At 34.2% G+C, this 21594-nt stretch overlaps 1 protein-coding gene and 1 long non-coding RNA gene across 3 annotated transcripts in view; both read right to left on the reverse strand.

The window, feature by feature from the left end:
- The window catches only part of LOC144071475 (uncharacterized), a 106193-nt gene extending 88236 nt beyond the window's left edge, over nucleotides 1-17957 (reverse strand). For both annotated transcript variants that reach the window (XR_013299643.1, XR_013299640.1), the window contains exon 1: nucleotides 17893-17957. This is a non-coding gene — a long non-coding RNA (uncharacterized LOC144071475). The remainder of the gene's footprint in view (nucleotides 1-17892) is intronic.
- Nucleotides 17958-21094: 3137 nt separating this feature from the next.
- The window catches only part of LOC144071194 (uncharacterized), a 40028-nt gene continuing 39528 nt past the window's right edge, over nucleotides 21095-21594 (reverse strand). The window contains exons 4-5 of the mRNA XM_077596079.1: nucleotides 21298-21383; nucleotides 21095-21221 (exon numbers count right to left, since the gene is read on the reverse strand). Coding sequence (XP_077452205.1) covers nucleotides 21193-21221; nucleotides 21298-21383 — 115 coding nt within the window. The 3' untranslated portion in view covers nucleotides 21095-21192. The remainder of the gene's footprint in view (nucleotides 21222-21297; nucleotides 21384-21594) is intronic.

A 21594-nucleotide genomic window follows, 5' to 3' on the forward strand; every position in this document is an offset into this window, starting at 1 on the left:
AGTTCAGTGTTAATAAAAAAATAAAATAAAAATCTTATCAAATTCAGTAAAAATGACAAACCCTTGCAAGATAGCATTGACATATAGAAAAAAATTCTACTCGGTTCTTATAATGCTGACGTAAACAAAGTGATTTGCACCTAAAAGTAGATTTTGCTTCAGCAAAAAAGTCAAACAACAAAGCTGCACTTAATCATTGAAACTTCAGCTAGCGCTGACCTTTGGAAGGATCCATATCTCCCTTTCCTGGAGGAAACGATGTGGATAGAGCGGCGCTTGTGTCCTTTGTGTTTTGTGAAGATATTGAGCGTTTGAAGTGTTAACACTGACACTAAGCCTTTGGGGTGAGCGGGCGAAGGGAACATGTCGCACAATGGGACCGGACTTGGATCTTTGCTTCCTCTCAGCTGACCTCTCACCCTCATTGGTTTTTCGGGGTTGCTCCTGTCGAGGCCCCTTGAGCTCATTGTCTTACTCCATCCATCGTATCACCGTATCACCCCAAGATGAGGAAATGCAGCTAATATACCATATAGAATGAAATCTCAAAAGTTGTACATTTATCAATCCATTTACTCCGAAATGTAAGTTTGCAGGTGGCATGGAACCTTTAGCATGTCTTTTGGGGCAACAGGCACCAGTCAGACATTCACAAAATTGGACAATTTAGTTATTAACAAAACATTGACAATTGGGGGAAGCCGGTCGATTGTATAGTACAGCTATAGTAGACCTCCATAACTGCAGATAAATTCCACCTTTAATATTTAGGCATTTTAGAGATAAATATTTTACTTTTGACCAGCCTCAAAACCTCACTCAAAGAGCATCAAGGGATGAACATCGTAAATTGATTTGATTTTTTTCCTTCCTTATCCAAATATAACAAAGTTTGATGTTGGAATGTAGTATTTCCAATGACATTCTTTGGTATGGTGGTTGGCATTTAAATGCAAAGTTTATCAAAATGGATTAGCTGCAGTTACACTGCAATTGGACGGATTGCTTACTTATTATTTATCAAAATGTAGTGTAAAAAAATAGTACATAGATATCAAATGCCACGATAAAGTGTTTGGTTCCTGCAAAGACATTAGTTCATTGAGTGACTATATATACCATGCTTGATTTTAAAAACTATACAATAAGTGTAGCTCACATTCTCTTTTAATGTACTTTCACTGTAGGGCCAACTTGGCTGTCTATTAGGCATTCCTTTTCACGAAAATGACCTTTGCTAATGAAGCATTGGATTTCGGTTGACAATGTTTTGTGTGATCTTCCCATGTTAAATGCCTGCAGTAGCTTGGCTGACATATTCCATTGAGCCCACACATAAAACAGTGTGCCATCTGCACCTAAAGCAATGCTATCGGCCCTGTGTCCCCACTCCCTCCCCCTTTTTTTGTCAACGCCTGCGCTCGGGCTTCTTCTTGCCTGACCTCGCTCTTCCAATTCCAGGCTACACAAGCCAAACCAAAGGCAGCTTTCAAGGGTGGGGTGGGGGGCTGTCTGCTCAAATCTAGTCACCGAGGCTTTTTTGAATCGGTTCAGAGATCATAGCAAGTGGAAGTCATGGAGGAAGATGACCCTCTCCTCCAGGCTTGATCGGATCTTGGCCCAGTCTAAACCGGTAGTGCCCGGGTCTCTGGACAGTTCTAACTCTGCGGGCTTTGACTCGGTTATGGCACGGATGAAAGAGGGCACTGGGAGAGAGCAGCGGTTCTGATGTGTCAAGCTCGATGTCCTGGCCGTCTCGCAAAGCCAAGTGGGCAAAGCAAAGGACACAGCCAGCAGGCAGCGGGCCAGAACGAGACCCCTACGTTGTGTGACATGTCATGTAATGGCTGTCGTTTTGCTTTAGGTCTGTGCTTCAGAGATCATCCAGGACAATGACATAGGTCACCACAGGGAAAGGAAATAAACAACTCCGGTTGTTCCCAATGATGAGCATACTGCTGCTCACTAAAAAACAACAGCAATAATTTCCTATTAGTTCCAATTAGCATCTGTTTATGTACTACAAACCTCTCTTATCACCATTGGTAATTACATGCAGATGTTATTTGTTTACTTGGTGATAGGACAAGGTCTCAAAAGGAAAGTTATTCTTTGGAATATGGCACCTATTTCTGCGGGAAAATGAGTCAGATGTCGACAAACCTTTGAACTTCACTCACACCTTGCTGTAAACATGCACGCATTGAGAAAGAGGGAGCGAGTTGCTTCTTGTTGACATGCGGGATTATTCACCATGCGTGTCTAGCCCTCTTCTACTTGACTCGGGCGGGTCCCTCCCCCGAGTGAGCCTCCTCTCATCACCCCACCTCCACAGATCCCAGCATTCATTAAGATTACGTATTTACTTTAAGTCTGTAGCTTCTTTGCATAATAGCGAGCAGGTTCCCTCGGCTGGCACTGTGTCTTTCAAGTGCTCAGCAAGGATGGGACTGAATTTTAAACGCGCCGCTCCTCGCCTCAGAGTTGACCTTGCGCAGAAAGCCCAGTGATCTCATTCTTTGCTGCAGCGCAAAGCTGCTGATTTCCTCTGTTGCGGCATTGCTCTTGTATAAGAAAGGACCCGTGTACAGCTCGCACATCACTGCGGGCTACTTCCACACACTAGCTTCCTTTAAACGGAGCGGCATGGCAGGGAAAAAGGCACGATTCATAATGCTTTGATATGGAAATCCAGGTTAATTTCTCTTTCCAAAGGGAGTAATTTCCAGGATTATTATCCATCTTTAGCAGGTAGACGAGCATAGCCATTTTACACCAAAGCATTGAAAAGAACCTTCTGTAGTTGAGTACAAACATTTTATTTTTACATCAATATTTCTTTTTACAAGTATTTACCTCGGAATTAGACACACAACTCAGGGAGTAAGATTTGATATTTATTGGAGAATGTGACTGACAAGACTCCAATTATACTTGGTTAGTAGACGACCAGCTCTACCAATTACGCCACAGCTACAAGGTGGAAATTTGTGGTTAATATAGACGTAACTAATTTATACAATCTAATTCACATGACACTTCTCATGCTCAACTGGTTAATTGAAGTATTACCATACTGGTAACACTAGAACCATAACAAAAGCACGCTTTACTCAAATACACCTTCTGAATTGGGCCAACAAATATTATTTTTCTAAAGTCATAAATGCCCATTAGTATAGGATGTGGGAAATCACATAGGAGGAAGTGGCTTGTGTGTGGGGTTTCAAATTGACGCAACTTGATCTCAGTCTCACTTAGGAGCAGTAAAAATGCAGTAAATCAATGTCCTGTGTTTTTTTTCGTGTGTTTTTTGTTTGTTTACGTCTTTACCAAATCCACCCTGTAGAACCTATTTAAGCCTTATGACCGAAACAGCAAGTGTGTCAAGTGTTTCAAAGTTACCTTGAATTGAGTGGTTAGTTGGTGTTGACTGTATATATAGTAAGGCTTTTTTCTTTAAAAATTCGACATAGTATAGTAAGGCTAAGAAAGTCGGAGAATAAATCTGACTTCTGATTCTTCTCCTAGTTATTGCTGTGGTCCAGTGGCAAAAATATTGGTTCAGAACTTGAGGTGGGAATCAGGAGTGAGTTCAATTCCACTCTTTGCAATTCACAAATTGTTTATTGAGGTAATGAAAAGGATAGATATAACTTCCAATCGCATCATTTCAGAAGTCACTGTGGTCCAGTGGCAAAGACAATGGGTCAGAACTTCAGGTGGACTCAAGTTCAAATCAGGAATGAGTTCAATTCCACTATTTGCAATTCTCAAATTGTTTATTGAGGTAATGAAAAGGATAGATATAACTTCCAATCACATCATTTCAGAAGTCACTGTGGTCCAGTGGCAAAGACAATGGGTCAGAACTTCAGGTGGACTCAAGTTCAAATCAGTAGTGAGTTCAATTCCACTATTTGCAATTCTCAAATTGTTTATTGAGGTAATGAAAAGGATAGATATAACTTCCAATCACATTATTTCAGAAGTCACTGTTGTCCAGTGGCAAAGACAATGGGTCAGAACTTCAGGTGGACTCAAGTTCAAATCAGGAGTGAGTTCAATTCCACTATTTGCAATTCTCAAATTGTTTATTGAGGTAATGAAAAGGATAGATATAACTTCCAATCACATCATTTCAGAAGTCACTGTGGTCCAGTGGCAAAGACAATGGGTCAGAACTTCAGCTGGACTCAAGTTCAAATCAGGAGTGAGTTCAATTCCACTATTTGCAATTCTCAAATTGTTTATTGAGGTAATGAAAAGGATAGATATAACTTCCAATCACATTATTTCAGAAGTCACTGTGGTCCAGTGGCAAAGACAATGGGTCAGAACTTCAGGTGGACTCAAGTTCAAATCAGGAGTGAGTTCAATTCCACTCTTTGCAATTCTCAAATTGTTTATTGAGGTAATGAAAAGGATAGATATAACTTCCAATCACATTATTTCAGAAGTCACTGTGGTCCAGTGGCAAAGACAATGGGTCAGAACTCCAGGTGGACTCAAGTTCAAATCAGGAGTGAGTTCAATTCCACTATTTGCAATTCTCAAATTGTTTATTGAGGTAATGAAAAGGATAGATATAACTTCCAATCATATTATTTCAGAAGTCACTGTGGTCCAGTGGCAAAGACAATGGGTCAGAGCTTCAGGTGGACTCAAGTTCAAATCAGGAATGAGTTCAATTCCACTCTTTGCAATTCTCAAATTGTTTATTGAGGTAATGAAAAGGATAGATATAACTTCCAATCACAATATTTCAGAAGTCACTGTGGTCCAGTGGCAAAGACAATGGGCCAGAACTTCAGGTGGACTCAAGTTCAAATCAGGAGTGAGTTCAATTCCACTCTTTGCAATTCTCAAATTGTTTATTGAGGTAATGAAAAGGATAGATATAACTTCCAATCACATCATTTCAGAAGTCACTGTGGTCCAGTGGCAAAAACAAACGGTCAGAACTTCTGGTGGACTCAAGTTCAAATCAGGAGTGAGTTCAATTCTACTCTTTGCAATTCTCAAATTGTTTATTGAGGTAATGAAAAGGATAGATATAACTTCCAATCACATCATTTCAGAAGTCACTGTTGTCCAGTGGCAAAGACAATGGGTCAGAACTTCAGGTGCACTCAAGTTCATATCAGGAGTGAGTTCAATTCCACTATTTGCAATTCTCAAATTGTTTATTGAGGTAATGAAAAGGATAGATATAACTTCCAATCACATTATTTCAGAAGTCACTGTGGTCCAGTGGCAAAGACAATGGGTCAGAACTTCAGGTGGACTCAAGTTCAAATCAGGAGTGAGTTCAATTCCACTATTTGCAATTCTCAAATTGTTTATTGAGGTAATGAAAAGGATAGATATAACTTCCAATCACATTATTTCAGAAGTCACTGTGGTCCAGTGGCAAAGACAATGGGTCAGAACTTCAGGTGGACTCAAGTTCAAATCAGGAGTGAGTTCAATTCCACTATTTGCAATTCTCAAATTGTTTATTGAGGTAATGAAAAGGATAGATATAACTTCCAATCACATCATTTCAGAAGTCACTGTGGTCCAGTGGCAAAGACAATGGGTCAGAACTTCAGGTGCACTCAAGTTCATATCAGGAGTGAGTTCAATTCCACTATTTGCAATTCTCAAATTGTTTATTGAGGTAATGAAAAGGATAGATATAACTTCCAATCACATCATTTCAGAAGTCACTGTGGTCCAGTGGCAAAGACAATGGGTCAGAACTTCAGGTGCACTCAAGTTCATATCAGGAGTGAGTTCAATTCCACTATTTGCAATTCTCAAATTGTTTATTGAGGTAATGAAAAGGATAGATATAACTTCCAATCACATTATTTCAGAAGTCACTGTGGTCCAGTGGCAAAGACAATGGGTCAGAACTTCAGGTGGACTCAAGTTCAAATCAGGAGTGAGTTCAATTCCACTATTTGCAATTCTCAAATTGTTTATTGAGGTAATGAAAAGGATAGATATAACTTCCAATCACATTATTTCAGAAGTCACTGTGGTCCAGTGGCAAAGACAATGGGTCAGAACTTCAGGTGGACTCAAGTTCAAATCAGGAGTGAGTTCAATTCCACTATTTGCAATTCTCAAATTGTTTATTGAGGTAATGAAAAGGATAGATATAACTTCCAATCACATTATTTCAGAAGTCACTGTGGTCCAGTGGCAAAGACAATGGGTCAGAACTTCAGGTGGACTCAAGTTCAAATCAGGAGTGAGTTCAATTCCACTCTTTGCAATTCTCAAATTGTTTATTGAGGTAATGAAAAGGATAGATATAACTTCCAATCACATCATTTCAGAAGTCACTGTGGTCCAGTGGCAAAGACAATGGGTCAGAACTTCTGGTGGACTCAAGTTCAAATCAGGAGTGAGTTCAATTCCACTCTTTGCAATTCTCAAATTGTTTATTGAGGTAATGAAAAGGATAGATATAACTTCCAATCACATTATTCAGAAGTCACTGTGGTCCAGTGGCAAAGACAATGGGTCAGAACTCACTCCAGATTTGAACTTGTGTCCAACTTCAATTTCAACCCATTGTTCTTGCCACTGGACCAGTGTCTTCTGAAATGTTTTTTAAGAAAAAAAGGCTTCCTCTACTATGTCGTTTTTCAAGAAAAAAAGCCATGCTATACTATGTCGTTTTTTTAGGAAAAAAAGCCTTACTATACTATGTCGTTTTTTTAAAGGAAAAAAGCCATACTATACTATGTCGTTTTTTAGGGGGAAAAGCCATACTATACTATGTCGTTTTTTAGGGAAAAAGCCTTCCTCTACTATGTCGTTTTTCAAGAAAAAAAGCCATGCTATACTATGTCGTTTTTTTAGGGGAAAAAGCCATACTATACTATGTCATTTTTTTAGGAAAAAAAGCCTTACTATACTATGTCGTTTTTTTAAAGGAAAAAAGCCATACTATACTATGTCGTTTTTTAGGGGGGAAAGCCATACTATACTATGTCGTTTTTTAGGGAAAAAGCCTTCCTCTACTATGTCGTTTTTTGGGGGGGAAAAAGCCATACTATACTATGTCGTTTTTTAAGTAAAAAAGCCTTACTATACATGGTCTTTTTTAAACAAAAAAGCCTTACTATACATGGTCAATTTTTAAGAAAAAAGCCTTACTATACTATGTCGTTTTTAAAGACAAAAAAGCCTTACTATACTGTGTCGTTTTTTAAGAAAAAAAGCCTTACTATACTATGTCGTTTTTTAAGAAAAAAAGCCATACTATACTATGTCGTTTTTTAAAGGAAAAAAGTCATACTATACTATGTCGTTTTTTAGGGGGAAAAGCCATACTATACTATGTCGTTTTTTAGGGAAAAAGCCTTCCTCTACTATGTCGTTTTTCAAGAAAAAAAGCCATGCTATACTATGTCGTTTTTTTGGGGGGAAAAAGCCATACTATACTATGTCGTTTTTTTAGGAAAAAAAGCCTTACTATACTATGTTGTTTTTTAAGAAAAAAAGCCTTACTATACATGGTCTTTTTTAAACAAAAAAGCCTTACTATACATGGTCATTTTTTAAGAAAAAAGCCTTACTATACATGGTCTTTTTTGTAAATAAAAAGCCTTACTATACTATGTCGTTTTTAAAGACAAAAAAGCCTTACTATACTGTGTCGTTTTTAAAGAAAATAAGCCTTACTATACTATGTCATTTTTTTAAAGGAAAAAAGACATACTATACTATGTCGTTTTTTAGGGGGGAAAAGCCATACTATAATATGTCGTTTTTTAAGAAAAAAAGCCTTACTATACTATGTCGTTTTTTAAGAAAAAAAGCCATACTATACTATGTTGTTTTTTAAAGGAAAAAAGTCATACTATACTATGTCGTTTTTTAGGGGGAAAAGCCATACTATACTATGTCGTTTTTTAGGGAAAAAGCCTTCCTCTACTATGTCGTTTTTCAAGAAAAAAAGCCATGCTATACTATGTCGTTTTTTTAGGGGAAAAAAGCCATACTATACTATGTCGTTTTTTAAGAAAAAAAGCCTTACTATACATGGTCTTTTTTAAACAAAAAAGCCTTACTATACATGGTCATTTTTTAAGAAAAAAGCCTTACTATACATGGTCTTTTTTGTAAATAAAAAGCCTTACTATACTGTGTCGTTTTTAAAGAAAATAAGCCTTACTATACTATGTCGTTTTTTAGGGGGGAAAAGCCATACTATACTATGTCGTTTTTTAAGAAAAAAAGCCTTACTATACTATGTCATTTTTTAAGAAAAAAAGCCATGCTATACTATGTCGTTTTTTAGGGGGGAAAAGCCATACTATACTATGTCGTTTTTTAGGAAAAAAAGCCTTACTATACTATGTCGTTTTTTTAAAGGAAAAAAGCCATACTATACTATGTCGTTTTTTAGGGGGGAAAGCCATACTATACTATGTCGTTTTTTAGGGAAAAAGCCTTCCTCTACTATGTCGTTTTTCAAGAAAAAAAGCCATGCTATACTATGTCGTTTTTTTAGGGGAAAAAAGCCATACTATACTATGTCGTTTTTTTAGGAAAAAAAGCCTTACTATACTATGTCGTTTTTTAAGTAAAAAAGCCTTACTATACATGGTCTTATTTAAACAAAAAAGCCTTACTATACATGGTCATTTTTTAAGAAAAAAGCCTTACTATACATGGTCTTTTTTGTAAATAAAAAGCCTTACTATACTATGTCGTTTTTAAAGACAAAAAAGCCTTACTATACTGTGTCGTTTTTAAAGAAAATAAGCCTTACTATACTATGTCATTTTTTTAAAGGAAAAAAGACATACTATACTATGTCGTTTTTTAGGGGGGAAAGCCATACTATACTATGTCGTTTTTTAGGGAAAAAGCCTTCCTCTACTATGTCGTTTTTTAAGAAAAAAAGCCATGCTATACTATGTCGTTTTTTAGGGGGGAAAAGCCATACTATACTATGTCGTTTTTTAAGAAAAAAAGCCTTACTATACTATGTCGTTTTTTAAGAAAAAAAGCCATACTATACTATGTCGTTTTTTAAAGGAAAAAAGTCATACTATACTATGTCGTTTTTTAGGGAAAAAGCCTTCCTCTACTATGTCGTATTTCAAGAAAAAAAGCCATGCTAACTATGTCGTTTTTTTAGGGGAAAAAAGCCATATTATACTATGTCGTTTTTTTAGGAAAAAAAGCCTTACTATACTATGTCGTTTTTTAAGAAAAAAAGCCTTACTATACATGGTCTTTTTTAAACAAAAAAGCCTTACTATACATGGTCATTTTTTAAGAAAAAAGCCTTACTATACATGGTCTTTTTTGTAAATAAAAAGCCTTACTATACTGTGTCGTTTTTAAAGAAAATAAGCCTTACTATACTATGTCGTTTTTTAGGGGGGGAAAGCCATACTATACTATGTCGTTTTTTAAGAAAAAAAGCCATACTATACTATGTCGTTTTTTAAAGGAAAAAAGTCATACTATACTATGTCGTTTTTTAGGGGGAAAAGCCATACTATACTATGTCGTTTTTTAGGGAAAAAGCCTTCCTCTACTATGTCGTTTTTCAAGAAAAAAAGCCATGCTATACTATGTCGTTTTTTTAGGGGAAAAAGCCATACTATACTATGTAGTTTTTTTAGGAAAAAAAGCCTTACTATACTATGTCGTTTTTTAAGAAAAAAAGCCTTACTATACATGGTCTTTTTTAAACAAAAAAGCCTTACTATACATGGTCATTTTTTAAGAAAAAAGCCTTACTATACATGGTCTTTTTTGTAAATAAAAAGCCTTACTATACTATGTCGTTTTTAAAGACAAAAAAGCCTTACTATACTGTGTCGTTTTTAAAGAAAATAAGCCTTACTATACTATGTCGTTTTTTTAAAGGAAAAAAGACATACTATACTATGTCGTTTTTTAGGGGGGAAACCCATACTATACTATGTCGTTTTTTTAGGGAAAATGCCTTCCTCTACTATGTCGTTTTTTAAGAAAAAAAGCCATGCTATACTATGTCGTTTTTTAGGGGGGAAAAGCCATACTATACTATGTCGTTTTTTAGGAAAAAAAGCCTTACTATACTATGTTGTTTTTTTAAAGGAAAAAAGCCATCCTATACTATGTCGTTTTTTAAAGGAAAAAAGTCATACTATACTATGTCGTTTTTTAGGGGGAAAAGCCATACTATACTATGTCGTTTTTTAGGGAAAAAGCCTTCCTCTACTACGTCGTTTTTCAAGAAAAAAAGCCATGCTATACTATGTCGTTTTTTTGGGGGAAAAAGCCATACTATACTATGTCGTTTTTTAGGGGGGGAAAGCCATACTATACTATGTCGTTTTTTAAGAAAAAAAGCCATACTATACTATGTCGTTTTTTAAAGGAAAAAAGTCATACTATACTATGTCGTTTTTTAGGGGGAAAAGCCATACTATACTATGTCGTTTTTTAGGGAAAAAGCCTTCCTCTACTATGTCGTTTTTCAAGAAAAAAAGCCATGCTATACTATGTCGTTTTTTTAGGGGAAAAAGCCATACTATACTATGTAGTTTTTTTAGGAAAAAAAGCCTTACTATACTATGTCGTTTTTTAAGAAAAAAAGCCTTACTATACATGGTCTTTTTTAAACAAAAAAGCCTTACTATACATGGTCATTTTTTAAGAAAAAAGCCTTACTATACATGGTCTTTTTTGTAAATAAAAAGCCTTACTATACTATGTCGTTTTTAAAGACAAAAAAGCCTTACTATACTGTGTCGTTTTTAAAGAAAATAAGCCTTACTATACTATGTCGTTTTTTTAAAGGAAAAAAGACATACTATACTATGTCGTTTTTTAGGGGGGAAACCCATACTATACTATGTCGTTTTTTTAGGGAAAATGCCTTCCTCTACTATGTCGTTTTTTAAGAAAAAAAGCCATGCTATACTATGTCGTTTTTTAGGGGGGAAAAGCCATACTATACTATGTCGTTTTTTAGGAAAAAAAGCCTTACTATACTATGTTGTTTTTTTAAAGGAAAAAAGCCATCCTATACTATGTCGTTTTTTAAAGGAAAAAAGTCATACTATACTATGTCGTTTTTTAGGGGGAAAAGCCATACTATACTATGTCGTTTTTTAGGGAAAAAGCCTTCCTCTACTACGTCGTTTTTCAAGAAAAAAAGCCATGCTATACTATGTCGTTTTTTTGGGGGAAAAAGCCATACTATACTATGTCGTTTTTTAAGAAAAAAAGCCTTACTATACATGGTCTTTTTTAAACAAAAAAGCCTTACTATACATGGTCATTTTTTAAGAAAAAAGCCTTACTATACATGGTCTTTTTTGTAAATAAAAAGCCTTACTATACTATGTCGTTTTTAAAGACAAAAAAGCCTTACTATACCGTGTCGTTTTTAAAGAAAATAAGCCTTACTATACTATGTCGTTTTTTTAAAGGAAAAAAGCCATACTATACTATGTCGTTTTTTAGGGGGGAAAGCCATACTATACTATGTCGTTTTTTAGGGAAAAAGCCTTCCTCTACTATGTCGTTTTTTAAGAAAAAAAGCCATGCTATACTATGTCGTTTTTTTAGGGGAAAAAAGCCATATTATACTATGTCGTTTTTTTAGGAAAAAAGCCTTACTATACTATGTCGTCTTTTAAGAAAAAAAGCCTTACTATACATGGTCTTTTTTAAACAAAAAAGCCTTACTATACATGGTCATTTTTTAAGAAAAAAGCCTTACTATACATGGTCTTTTTTGTAAATAAAAAGCCTTACTATACTGTGTCGTTTTTAAAGAAAATAAGCCTTACTATACTATGTCGTTTTTTAGGGGGGGAAAGCCATACTATACTATGTCGTTTTTTAAGAAAAAAAGCCTTACTATACTATGTCGTTTTTTAAGAAAAAAAGCCATACTATACTATGTCGTTTTTTAAAGGAAAAAAGTCATACTATACTATGTCGTTTTTTAGGGGGAAAAGCCATACTATACTATGTCGTTTTTTAGGGAAAAAGCCTTCCTCTACTATGTCGTTTTTCAAGAAAAAAAGCCATGCTATACTATGTCGTTTTTTTAGGGGAAAAAGCCATACTATACTATGTAGTTTTTTTAGGAAAAAAAGCCTTACTATACTATGTCGTTTTTTAAGAAAAAAAGCCTTACTATACATGGTCTTTTTTAAACAAAAAAGCCTTACTATACATGGTCATTTTTTAAGAAAAAAGCCTTACTATACATGGTCTTTTTTGTAAATAAAAAGCCTTACTATACTATGTCGTTTTTAAAGACAAAAAAGCCTTACTATACTGTGTCGTTTTTAAAGAAAATAAGCCTTCCTTTACTATGTCGTTTTTCAAGAAAAAAAGCCATGCTATACTATGTCGTTTTTTAGGGGGAAAAAGCCATACTATACTATGTCGTTTTTTTTAGGAAAAAAAGCCTTACTATACTATGTCGTTTTTTAAGAAAAAAAGCCTTACTATACATGGTCTTTTTTAAACAAAAAAGCCTTACTATACATGGTCATTTTTTAAGAAAAAAGCCTTACTATACATGGTCTTTTTGTAAATAAAAAGCCTTACTATACTATGTCGTTTTTAAAGACAAAAAAGCCTTACTATACTGTGTCGTTTTTAAAGAAAATAAGCCTTACTATACTATGTCGTTTTTTTAAAGGAAAAAAGACATACTATACTATGTCGTTTTTTAGGGGGGAAAGCCATACTATACTATGTCGTTTTTTAGGGAAAAAGCCTTCCTCTACTATGTCGTTTTTTAAGAAAAAAAGCCATGCTATACTATGTCGTTTTTTAGGGGGGAAAAGCCATACTATACTATGTCGTTTTTTAAGAAAAAAAGCCATACTATACTATGTCGTTTTTTAAGAAAAAAAGCCATACTATACTATGTCGTTTTTTAAAGGAAAAAGGTCATACTATACTATGTTGTTTTTTAGGGGGAAAAGCCATACTATACTATGTCGTTTTTTAGGGAAAAAGCCTTCCTCTACTATGTCGTTTTTCAAGAAAAAAAGCCATGCTATACTATGTCGTTTTTTTAGGGGAAAAAAGCCATACTATACTATGTCGTTTTTTTAGGAAAAAAAGCCTTACTATACTATGTCGTTTTTTAAGAAAAAAAGCCTTACTATACATGGTCTTTTTTAAACAAAAAAGCCTTACTATACATGGTCATTTTTTAAGAAAAAAGCCTTACTATACATGGTCTTTTTTGTAAATAAAAAGCCTTACTATACTATGTCGTTTTTAAAGACAAAAAAGCCTTACTATACTGTGTCGTTTTTAAAGAAAATAAGCCTTACTATACTATGTCGTTTTTTTAAAGGAAAAAAGCCATACTATACTATGTCGTTTTTTAGGGGGGAAAGCCATACTATACTATGTCGTTTTTTAGGGAAAAAGCCTTCCTCTACTATGTCGTTTTTTAAGAAAAAAAGCCATGCTATACTATGTCGTTTTTTAGGGGGGGAAAGCCATACTATACTATGTCGTTTTTTTAGGAAAAAAAGCCTTACTATACTATGTCGTTTTTTAAGAAAAAAAGCCTTACTATACATGGTCTTTTTTAAACAAAAAAGCCTTACTATACATGGTCATTTTTTTAAGAAAAAAGCCTTACTATAAATGGTCTTTTTTGTAAATAAAAAGCCTTACTATACTATGTCGTTTTTAAAGACAAAAAAGCCTTACTATACTGTGTCGTTTTTAAAGAAAATAAGCCTTACTATACTATGTCGTTTTTTTAAAGGAAAAAAGACATACTATACTATGTCGTTTTTTAGGGGGGAAAGCCATACTATACTATGTCGTTTTTTAGGGAAAAAGCCTTCCTCTACTATGTCGTTTTTTAAGAAAAAAAGCCATGCTATACTATGTCGTTTTTAGGGGGGAAAAGCCATACTATACTATGTCGTTTTTTAAGAAAAAAAGCCATACTATACTATGTCGTTTTTTAAGAAAAAAAGCCATACTATACTATGTCGTTTTTTAAAGGAAAAAAGTCATACTATACTATGTTGTTTTTTAGGGGGAAAAGCCATACTATACTATGTCGTTTTTTAGGGAAAAAGCCTTCCTCTACTATGTCGTTTTTCAAGAAAAAAAGCCATACTATACTATGTCGTTTTTTTAGGGGAAAAAAGCCATACTATACTATGTCGTTTTTTTAGGAAAAAAAGCCTTACTATACTATGTCGTTTTTTAAGAAAAAAGCCTTACTATACATGGTCTTTTTTAAACAAAAAAGCCTTACTATACATGGTCATTTTTTAAGAAAAAAGCCTTACTATACATGGTCTTTTTTGTAAATAAAAAGCCTTACTATACTATGTCGTTTTTAAAGACAAAAAAGCCTTACTATACTGTGTCGTTTTTAAAGAAAATAAGCCTTACTATACTATGTCGTTTTTTTAAAGGAAAAAAGACATACTATACTATGTCGTTTTTTAGGGGGGAAAGCCATACTATACTATGTCGTTTTTTAGGGAAAAAGCCTTCCTCTACTATGTCGTTTTTTAAGAAAAAAAGCCATGCTATACTATGTCGTTTTTTAGGGGGGGAAAGCCATACTATACTATGTCGTTTTTTAAGAAAAAAAGCCTTACTATACATGGTCTTTTTTAAACAAAAAAGCCTTACTATACGTGGTCATTTTTTAAGAAAAAAGCCTTACTATACATGGTCTTTTTTGTAAATAAAAAGCCTTACTATACTATGTCGTTTTTAAAGACAAAAAAGCCTTACTATACTGTGTCGTTTTTAAAGAAAATAAGCCTTACTATTCTATGTCGTTTTTTTAAAGGAAAAAAGCCATACTATACTATGTCGTTTTTTAGGGGGGAAAGCCATACTATACTATGTCGTTTTTTAGGGAAAAAGCCTTCCTCTACTATGTCGTTTTTCAAGAAAAAAAGCCATGCTATACTATGTCGTTTTTTAGGGGAAAAAAGCCATACTATACTATGTCGTTTTTTTAGGAAAAAAAGCCTTACTATACTATGTCGTTTTTTAAGAAAAAAAGCCTTACTATACATGGTCTTTTTTAAACAAAAAAGCCTTACTATACATGGTCATTTTTTTAAGAAAAAAGCCTTACTATACATGGTCTTTTTTGTAAATAAAAAGCCTTACTATACTATGTCGTTTTTAAAGACAAAAAAGCCTTACTATACTGTGTCGTTTTTAAAGAAAATAAGCCTTACTATACTATGTCGTTTTTTTAAAGGAAAAAATACATACTATACTATGTCGTTTTTTAGGGGGGAAAGCCATACTATACTATGTCGTTTTTTAGGGAAAAAGCCTTCCTCTACTATGTCGTTTTTTAAGAAAAAAAGCCATGCTATACTATGTCGTTTTTTAGGGGGGAAAAGCCATACTATACTATGTCGTTTTTTAAGAAAAAAAGCCATACTATACTATGTCGTTTTTTAAGAAAAAAAGCCATACTATACTATGTCGTTTTTTAAAGGAAAAAAGTCATACTATACTATGTTGTTTTTTAGGGGGAAAAGCCATACTATACTATGTCGTTTTTTAGGGAAAAAGCCTTCCTCTACTATGTCGTTTTTCAAGAAAAAAAGCCATGCTATACTATGTCGTTTTTTTTAGGGGAAAAAAGCCATACTATACTATGTCGTTTTTTTAGGAAAAAAAGCCTTACTATACTATGTCGTTTTTTAAGAAAAAAAGCCTTACTATACATGGTCTTTTTTAAACAAAAAAGCCTTACTATACATGGTCATTTTTTAAGAAAAAAGCCTTACTATACATGGTCTTTTTTGTAAATAAAAAGCCTTACTATACTATGTCGTTTTTAAAGCCAAAAAAGCCTTACTATACTGTGTCGTTTTTAAAGAAAATAAGCCTTACTATACTATGTCGTTTTTTTAAAGGAAAAAAGCCATACTATACTATGTCGTTTTTTAGGGGGGAAAGCCATACTATACTATGTCGTTTTTTAGGGAAAAAGCCTTCCTCTACTATGTCGTTTTTTAAGAAAAAAAGCCATGCTATACTATGTCGTTTTTTAGGGGGGGAAAGCCATACTATACTATGTCGTTTTTTAAGAAAAAAAGCCTTACTATACATGGTCTTTTTTAAACAAAAAAGCCTTACTATACGTGGTCATTTTTTAAGAAAAAAGCCTTACTATACATGGTCTTTTTTGTAAATAAAAAGCCTTACTATACTATGTCGTTTTTAAAGACAAAAAAGCCTTACTATACTGTGTCGTTTTTAAAGAAAATAAGCCTTACTATTCTATGTCGTTTTTTTAAAGGAAAAAAGCCATACTATACTATGTCGTTTTTTAGGGGGGAAAGCCATACTATACTATGTCGTTTTTTAGGGAAAAAGCCTTCCTCTACTATGTCGTTTTTCAAGAAAAAAAGCCATGCTATACTATGTCGTTTTTTAGGGGAAAAAAGCCATACTATACTATGTCGTTTTTTTAGGAAAAAAAGCCTTACTATACTATGTCGTTTTTTAAGAAAAAAAGCCTTACTATACATGGTCTTTTTTAAACAAAAAAGCCTTACTATACATGGTCATTTTTTTAAGAAAAAAGCCTTACTATACATGGTCTTTTTTGTAAATAAAAAGCCTTACTATACTATGTCGTTTTTAAAGACAAAAAAGCCTTACTATACTGTGTCGTTTTTAAAGAAAATAAGCCTTACTATACCATGTCGTTTTTTTAAAGGAAAAAAGACATACTATACTATGTCGTTTTTTAGGGGGGAAAGCCATACTATACTATGTCGTTTTTTAGGGAAAAAGCCTTCCTCTACTATGTCGTTTTTTAAGAAAAAAAGCCATGCTATACTATGTCGTTTTTTAGGGGGGAAAAGCCATACTATACTATGTCGTTTTTTAAGAAAAAAAGCCATACTATACTATGTCGTTTTTTAAGAAAAAAAGCCATACTATACTATGTCGTTTTTTAAAGGAAAAAAGTCATACTATACTATGTTGTTTTTTAGGGGGAAAAGCCATACTATACTATGTCGTTTTTTAGGGAAAAAGCCTTCCTCTACTATGTCGTTTTTCAAGAAAAAAAGCCATGCTATACTATGTCGTTTTTTTAGGGGAAAAAAGCCATACTATACTATGTCGTTTTTTTAGGAAAAAAAGCCTTACTATACTATGTCGTTTTTTAAGAAAAAAAGCCTTACTATACATGGTCTTTTTTAAACAAAAAAGCCTTACTATACATGGTCATTTTTTAAGAAAAAAGCCTTACTATACATGGTCTTTTTTGTAAATAAAAAGCCTTACTATACTATGTCGTTTTTAAAGACAAAAAAGCCTTACTATACTGTGTCGTTTTTAAAGAAAATAAGCCTTACTATACTATGTCGTCTTTAAAGAAAAAAGCCTATACTATGTCGTTTTTTACGAAAAAAAGCCTTACAATACTATGTCGTTTTTTTTAAGAAAAAAGCCTTACAATACTATGTCATTTTTTAAGAAAAAAAGCCTTACTATACTATGTCGTCTTTTAAGAAAAACGCTTTACTGTACATGGTCGTTTTTTTTAAATAAAAAAGCCTTACTATACATGGTCATTTTTTAATAAAAACCCTTAATATACATGGTCATTTTTAAAGAAAAAAGCCTGACTATAAATACATAGTATTTATTTTTTAAACAAATAAAAGCTTTACTTTACATAGAACACTTTTTTATAAAGAAAAAGCCTTACGATGTCCAGCCATTCAAGTCATTTTGCATGCCAGCTTTACGTTTGTACCAAATCTCGGGGTATTCTTTGCTCAGTTATGAAGCACGTCTAATAAGATGAATAAATATTTGACATTATCGTCGACAAGGAAAAAGAGTGTCGCCAAACTTTCGTCAAAACATATATGTACTTACAATTGCAAAAAGTAGTCATGACTTTCTTTAAGAGCTCTTCACTTGCCAGTCGTCATGGTGGTAACACTTCATCCATGTCTCTAAGTGCCTGAAAGCATTTATTAGAGTGACGCCCAAGAGTTACTCCAATACTGTGCCTGTCAGTCTAAGGCAGTGCCAGGCTGTCCAATGCAACTTAGGGGGTTATGAAGGTTAATATTGCCAAGCGCTCCAAATTCAAATGACGAAAAGACATGTTCATTGATGAATGACTGAGTGCCGACCCCATATTTAACTTGTCATTGAGCTGGATAATGCTTCCTCAGACAAGAGTTGTCAGGATATGTTTGCAGCTTAACCCTCGGTTGTCTTTGCCTTTTCTTACCATCGCCGTTACAGCAGATGACTCAACATTACTTATCATCAAATGTGTGATTAGGAAGACTGCGGCATCAGTCACTTTGTTTGTACACAGTATCGCCACAAAATAACACAACCACTCATCCACTGGGCTACCCAAGTTGGTGGTACAGATTATTAAATTTGGACCAATGAATTACAACTTAATACTTATAAAACAAATGACTAAGAGAGCCACTCTCCTGGAGGATAGGTGGTGGACTCTCAGGGCCTCCAAGGTCTTCTCTCTATATCTAAATATTTAAATATCTAAATATCAGAATCCAGTGGCGGTCCGTGAATTTCCTAGCGACGCCTTCAGCTGTCGGAATAAATCCAACCCTCAAAAACTATTTTATGGCTATAAAACCTCTACTGCAGCTACAGCTGCGACACATAAAAAAATATCAATAATAACCTCATACAATTGAAATATTATTTAGGAATATAGCCATATTTTACTCACCAAAATCCATTCTCATTCTTTTCATGTGTCATTTTCGCTTAAATAGAAGCAACCGTGTGTACTCAACGGTTTCCAAAAACGACAAGGTAAGGTGTGGCCACTTCATGGTGTAGAGCAGGGGTAGGGAACCTATGGCTCGGGAGCCATATGTGGCTCTTTCCATGGGTACATATGGCTCTCCACTAACCTGTGAGGTAAAATATGGAAATCATTGGTGAGAGAGCTGAGTCCCGAACACACTAACAAGAGTGTCACTGCGGCGTCGACACTACCTGTACCCCTATTTTAATCATAATTTTGTTTTTTATTACTCGTCTGCATGCATATCATTGATAATGATTTTGTAAGCCACCACATAACAATGTTGTCAAAAGAAATCAGAGACTTTTTGTACGTTAAAAGTGATGAAATGACAAAAAAAATAAAAATTACACTTTCATTTATTTTTAAAGGTCATGTAAGGACATGACCTGGATTTGATCCCAAATAACTATAACATAAAATCATTTATCTGCTCATCTTGAAGTGATCACTTACTTACAGGTTAGAATAAAACAATGAAAGCGTGCGAACCTGCCAAAAGTTAGATTTGTAATTAACTTGTGTGGAGTTTGTATGTTCTCCCCGGGCCTCCAGAAACATGCATAGTAAGCCGATTGGACACTCTAAAATCCCCCGAGGTGTGGGTGTGAATGGTTGTCCGTCTCCTTGTGCCCCCTGCCTCTGGGCTGAAGTCAGCTGGGATTGGCTCCAGCACCCCCATGAGGACAAAGCGGTTCATAAAATGAGATGGTGTACTCAACCTACTAATTTTGTATCTTGCTTCTCTTCAGGGTCCACTCAAGTTTACCAAATCAATGCTAAAGATGACAACACAAACTTCCCCAAAAAGGCTGACATATGGGGACTTTGGAGGATGGCACAGTCTGACACCAACTTACTTGTACTTGGTACTTGTTGTTATAGAGCAGAGGTCTCCAGTATCTTCTACCACATCTGAATTAAATGATCAAGGTCATTTGGGTGTGTTGGTGGAAGAGGAAAATAAACTGGATATGGTCCTTTGAGGACTGCAGTTAGAGATCTGTTTATAAAGACTCATTTTTGAGTCCCTCTGAAGCACAAAACAAGTATGTCTAATATTACAATTTTTTCCCTCCTGTGGCTTTAATGTTGTTTGCCTTCTTTTGCAGTGGGATGAAGATCTGACTATGAGCAAAGGTGGCACCTGAGTGGGTTTATGGGAAGAAGAACCTTCCTGATGACCGGTAAGTTGATATAAAAGCCTAACTTGGTAACTGTTTTTTGACTTAACTAATCCTCAGTCTGTAACTTTTTAAAATGTTGAACTTAGTCTATTGTACCTGTACCTTTTTTTTCTCTCCAGAATTCCACCCAAGGGGGAGAAGATTTTTCATCCATTTACGGATGGAAGATTGCACCACTCATTTAAAAAAATGCTGGAGAACCCACCCGAACCTCTCAAAAGCCCCAATATTTGTGGAAAAATAAATGTTCTTGAAGTGTGCGTGTGTGTGTATGTGTGTATATATATATATATATATATATATATATATATATATATATATATATATATATACATATATATACATATATATACATATATATATATATATATACATATATATATATATATATATACATATATATACACATATACACATATATATATACATATATATATATATATATATACATATATATACACATATACACATATACACATATACACATATACACATATACACATATACACATATACACATATACACATATACACATATACACATATACACATATACACATATACACATATACACATATACACATATACACATATACACATATACACATATACACATATACACATATACACATATACATATATACATATATACATATATACATATATACATATATACATATATACATATATACATATATACATATATACATAAAAAAAATTATTAACAGGTAAACATTTCAACTCTTGCACACACTTAGGAGTTGGCATCACATTGTAGTGTTTAGTATGGCCAGTCTTTTCTCCACCTGCAGATATAAAATATGAGTTATATATGTACTAACACATTTTTACACTTAGAATTAAATCTTGCCATATATTTTAAAAGAATAAACACTTAGAATTGTACCAAAAAAAAATAGCTGTGCTGACATCAAAATTTCTAGTCTTTAAAAATAAGTTCCTTCTTACCTTAGCAATCTGGCCTCTCACTTTGACAGCACAAGCCTGTGGACTTAAAGTCAATCACAACCTATGTACAGCAAATCCACCATCGTTATATAATTCATAAAATAGATCAGATTTCACATTATGGAGTTAGTTACAGAAGAAAATGTTTTAAACTTTTATTTAATTTGAATGAATACTTGGACATTCTACAATAAACAAATACAGCAACCTGCGAGGTAGATCACCAGGTCCTCCAGTCTGGACATGGGCCTGTTGCATGCAAGTAAAAGCAAGAGTTAGCATGGAGATTCAACAGATAAGCTTGGGCAGGGGTGACTAGTTTTACCTTGATCTGGCCCAGTGGCCCAGTCTCTTGTAACCTCAAAGGTGTGTGTTATGGTCATCCGGGAAGAGCTGCACTGCACATTGATGCTAAACAGGGAAAACGTGCAACAACAAAAAGCAAAAGTCACCACACAGAGAGAGGAGATTCAATAGATAGGCTTAGGTGTTTTTTTGGAAATAGTTTTATCTTGATCTGGCCCAGTCTCCTCTCCTGCAGGAAGCGATGCATGCTGATGTTGAACAGGGAAAACTTAATTTAACCAAGCTATTTGGGAGTTGCCAAACAATTATTACGGGA

The sequence above is a fragment of the Stigmatopora argus genome, chromosome 3, assembly GCF_051989625.1.
Source record: "Stigmatopora argus isolate UIUO_Sarg chromosome 3, RoL_Sarg_1.0, whole genome shotgun sequence".
NCBI lineage: Eukaryota > Metazoa > Chordata > Actinopteri > Syngnathiformes > Syngnathidae > Stigmatopora > Stigmatopora argus.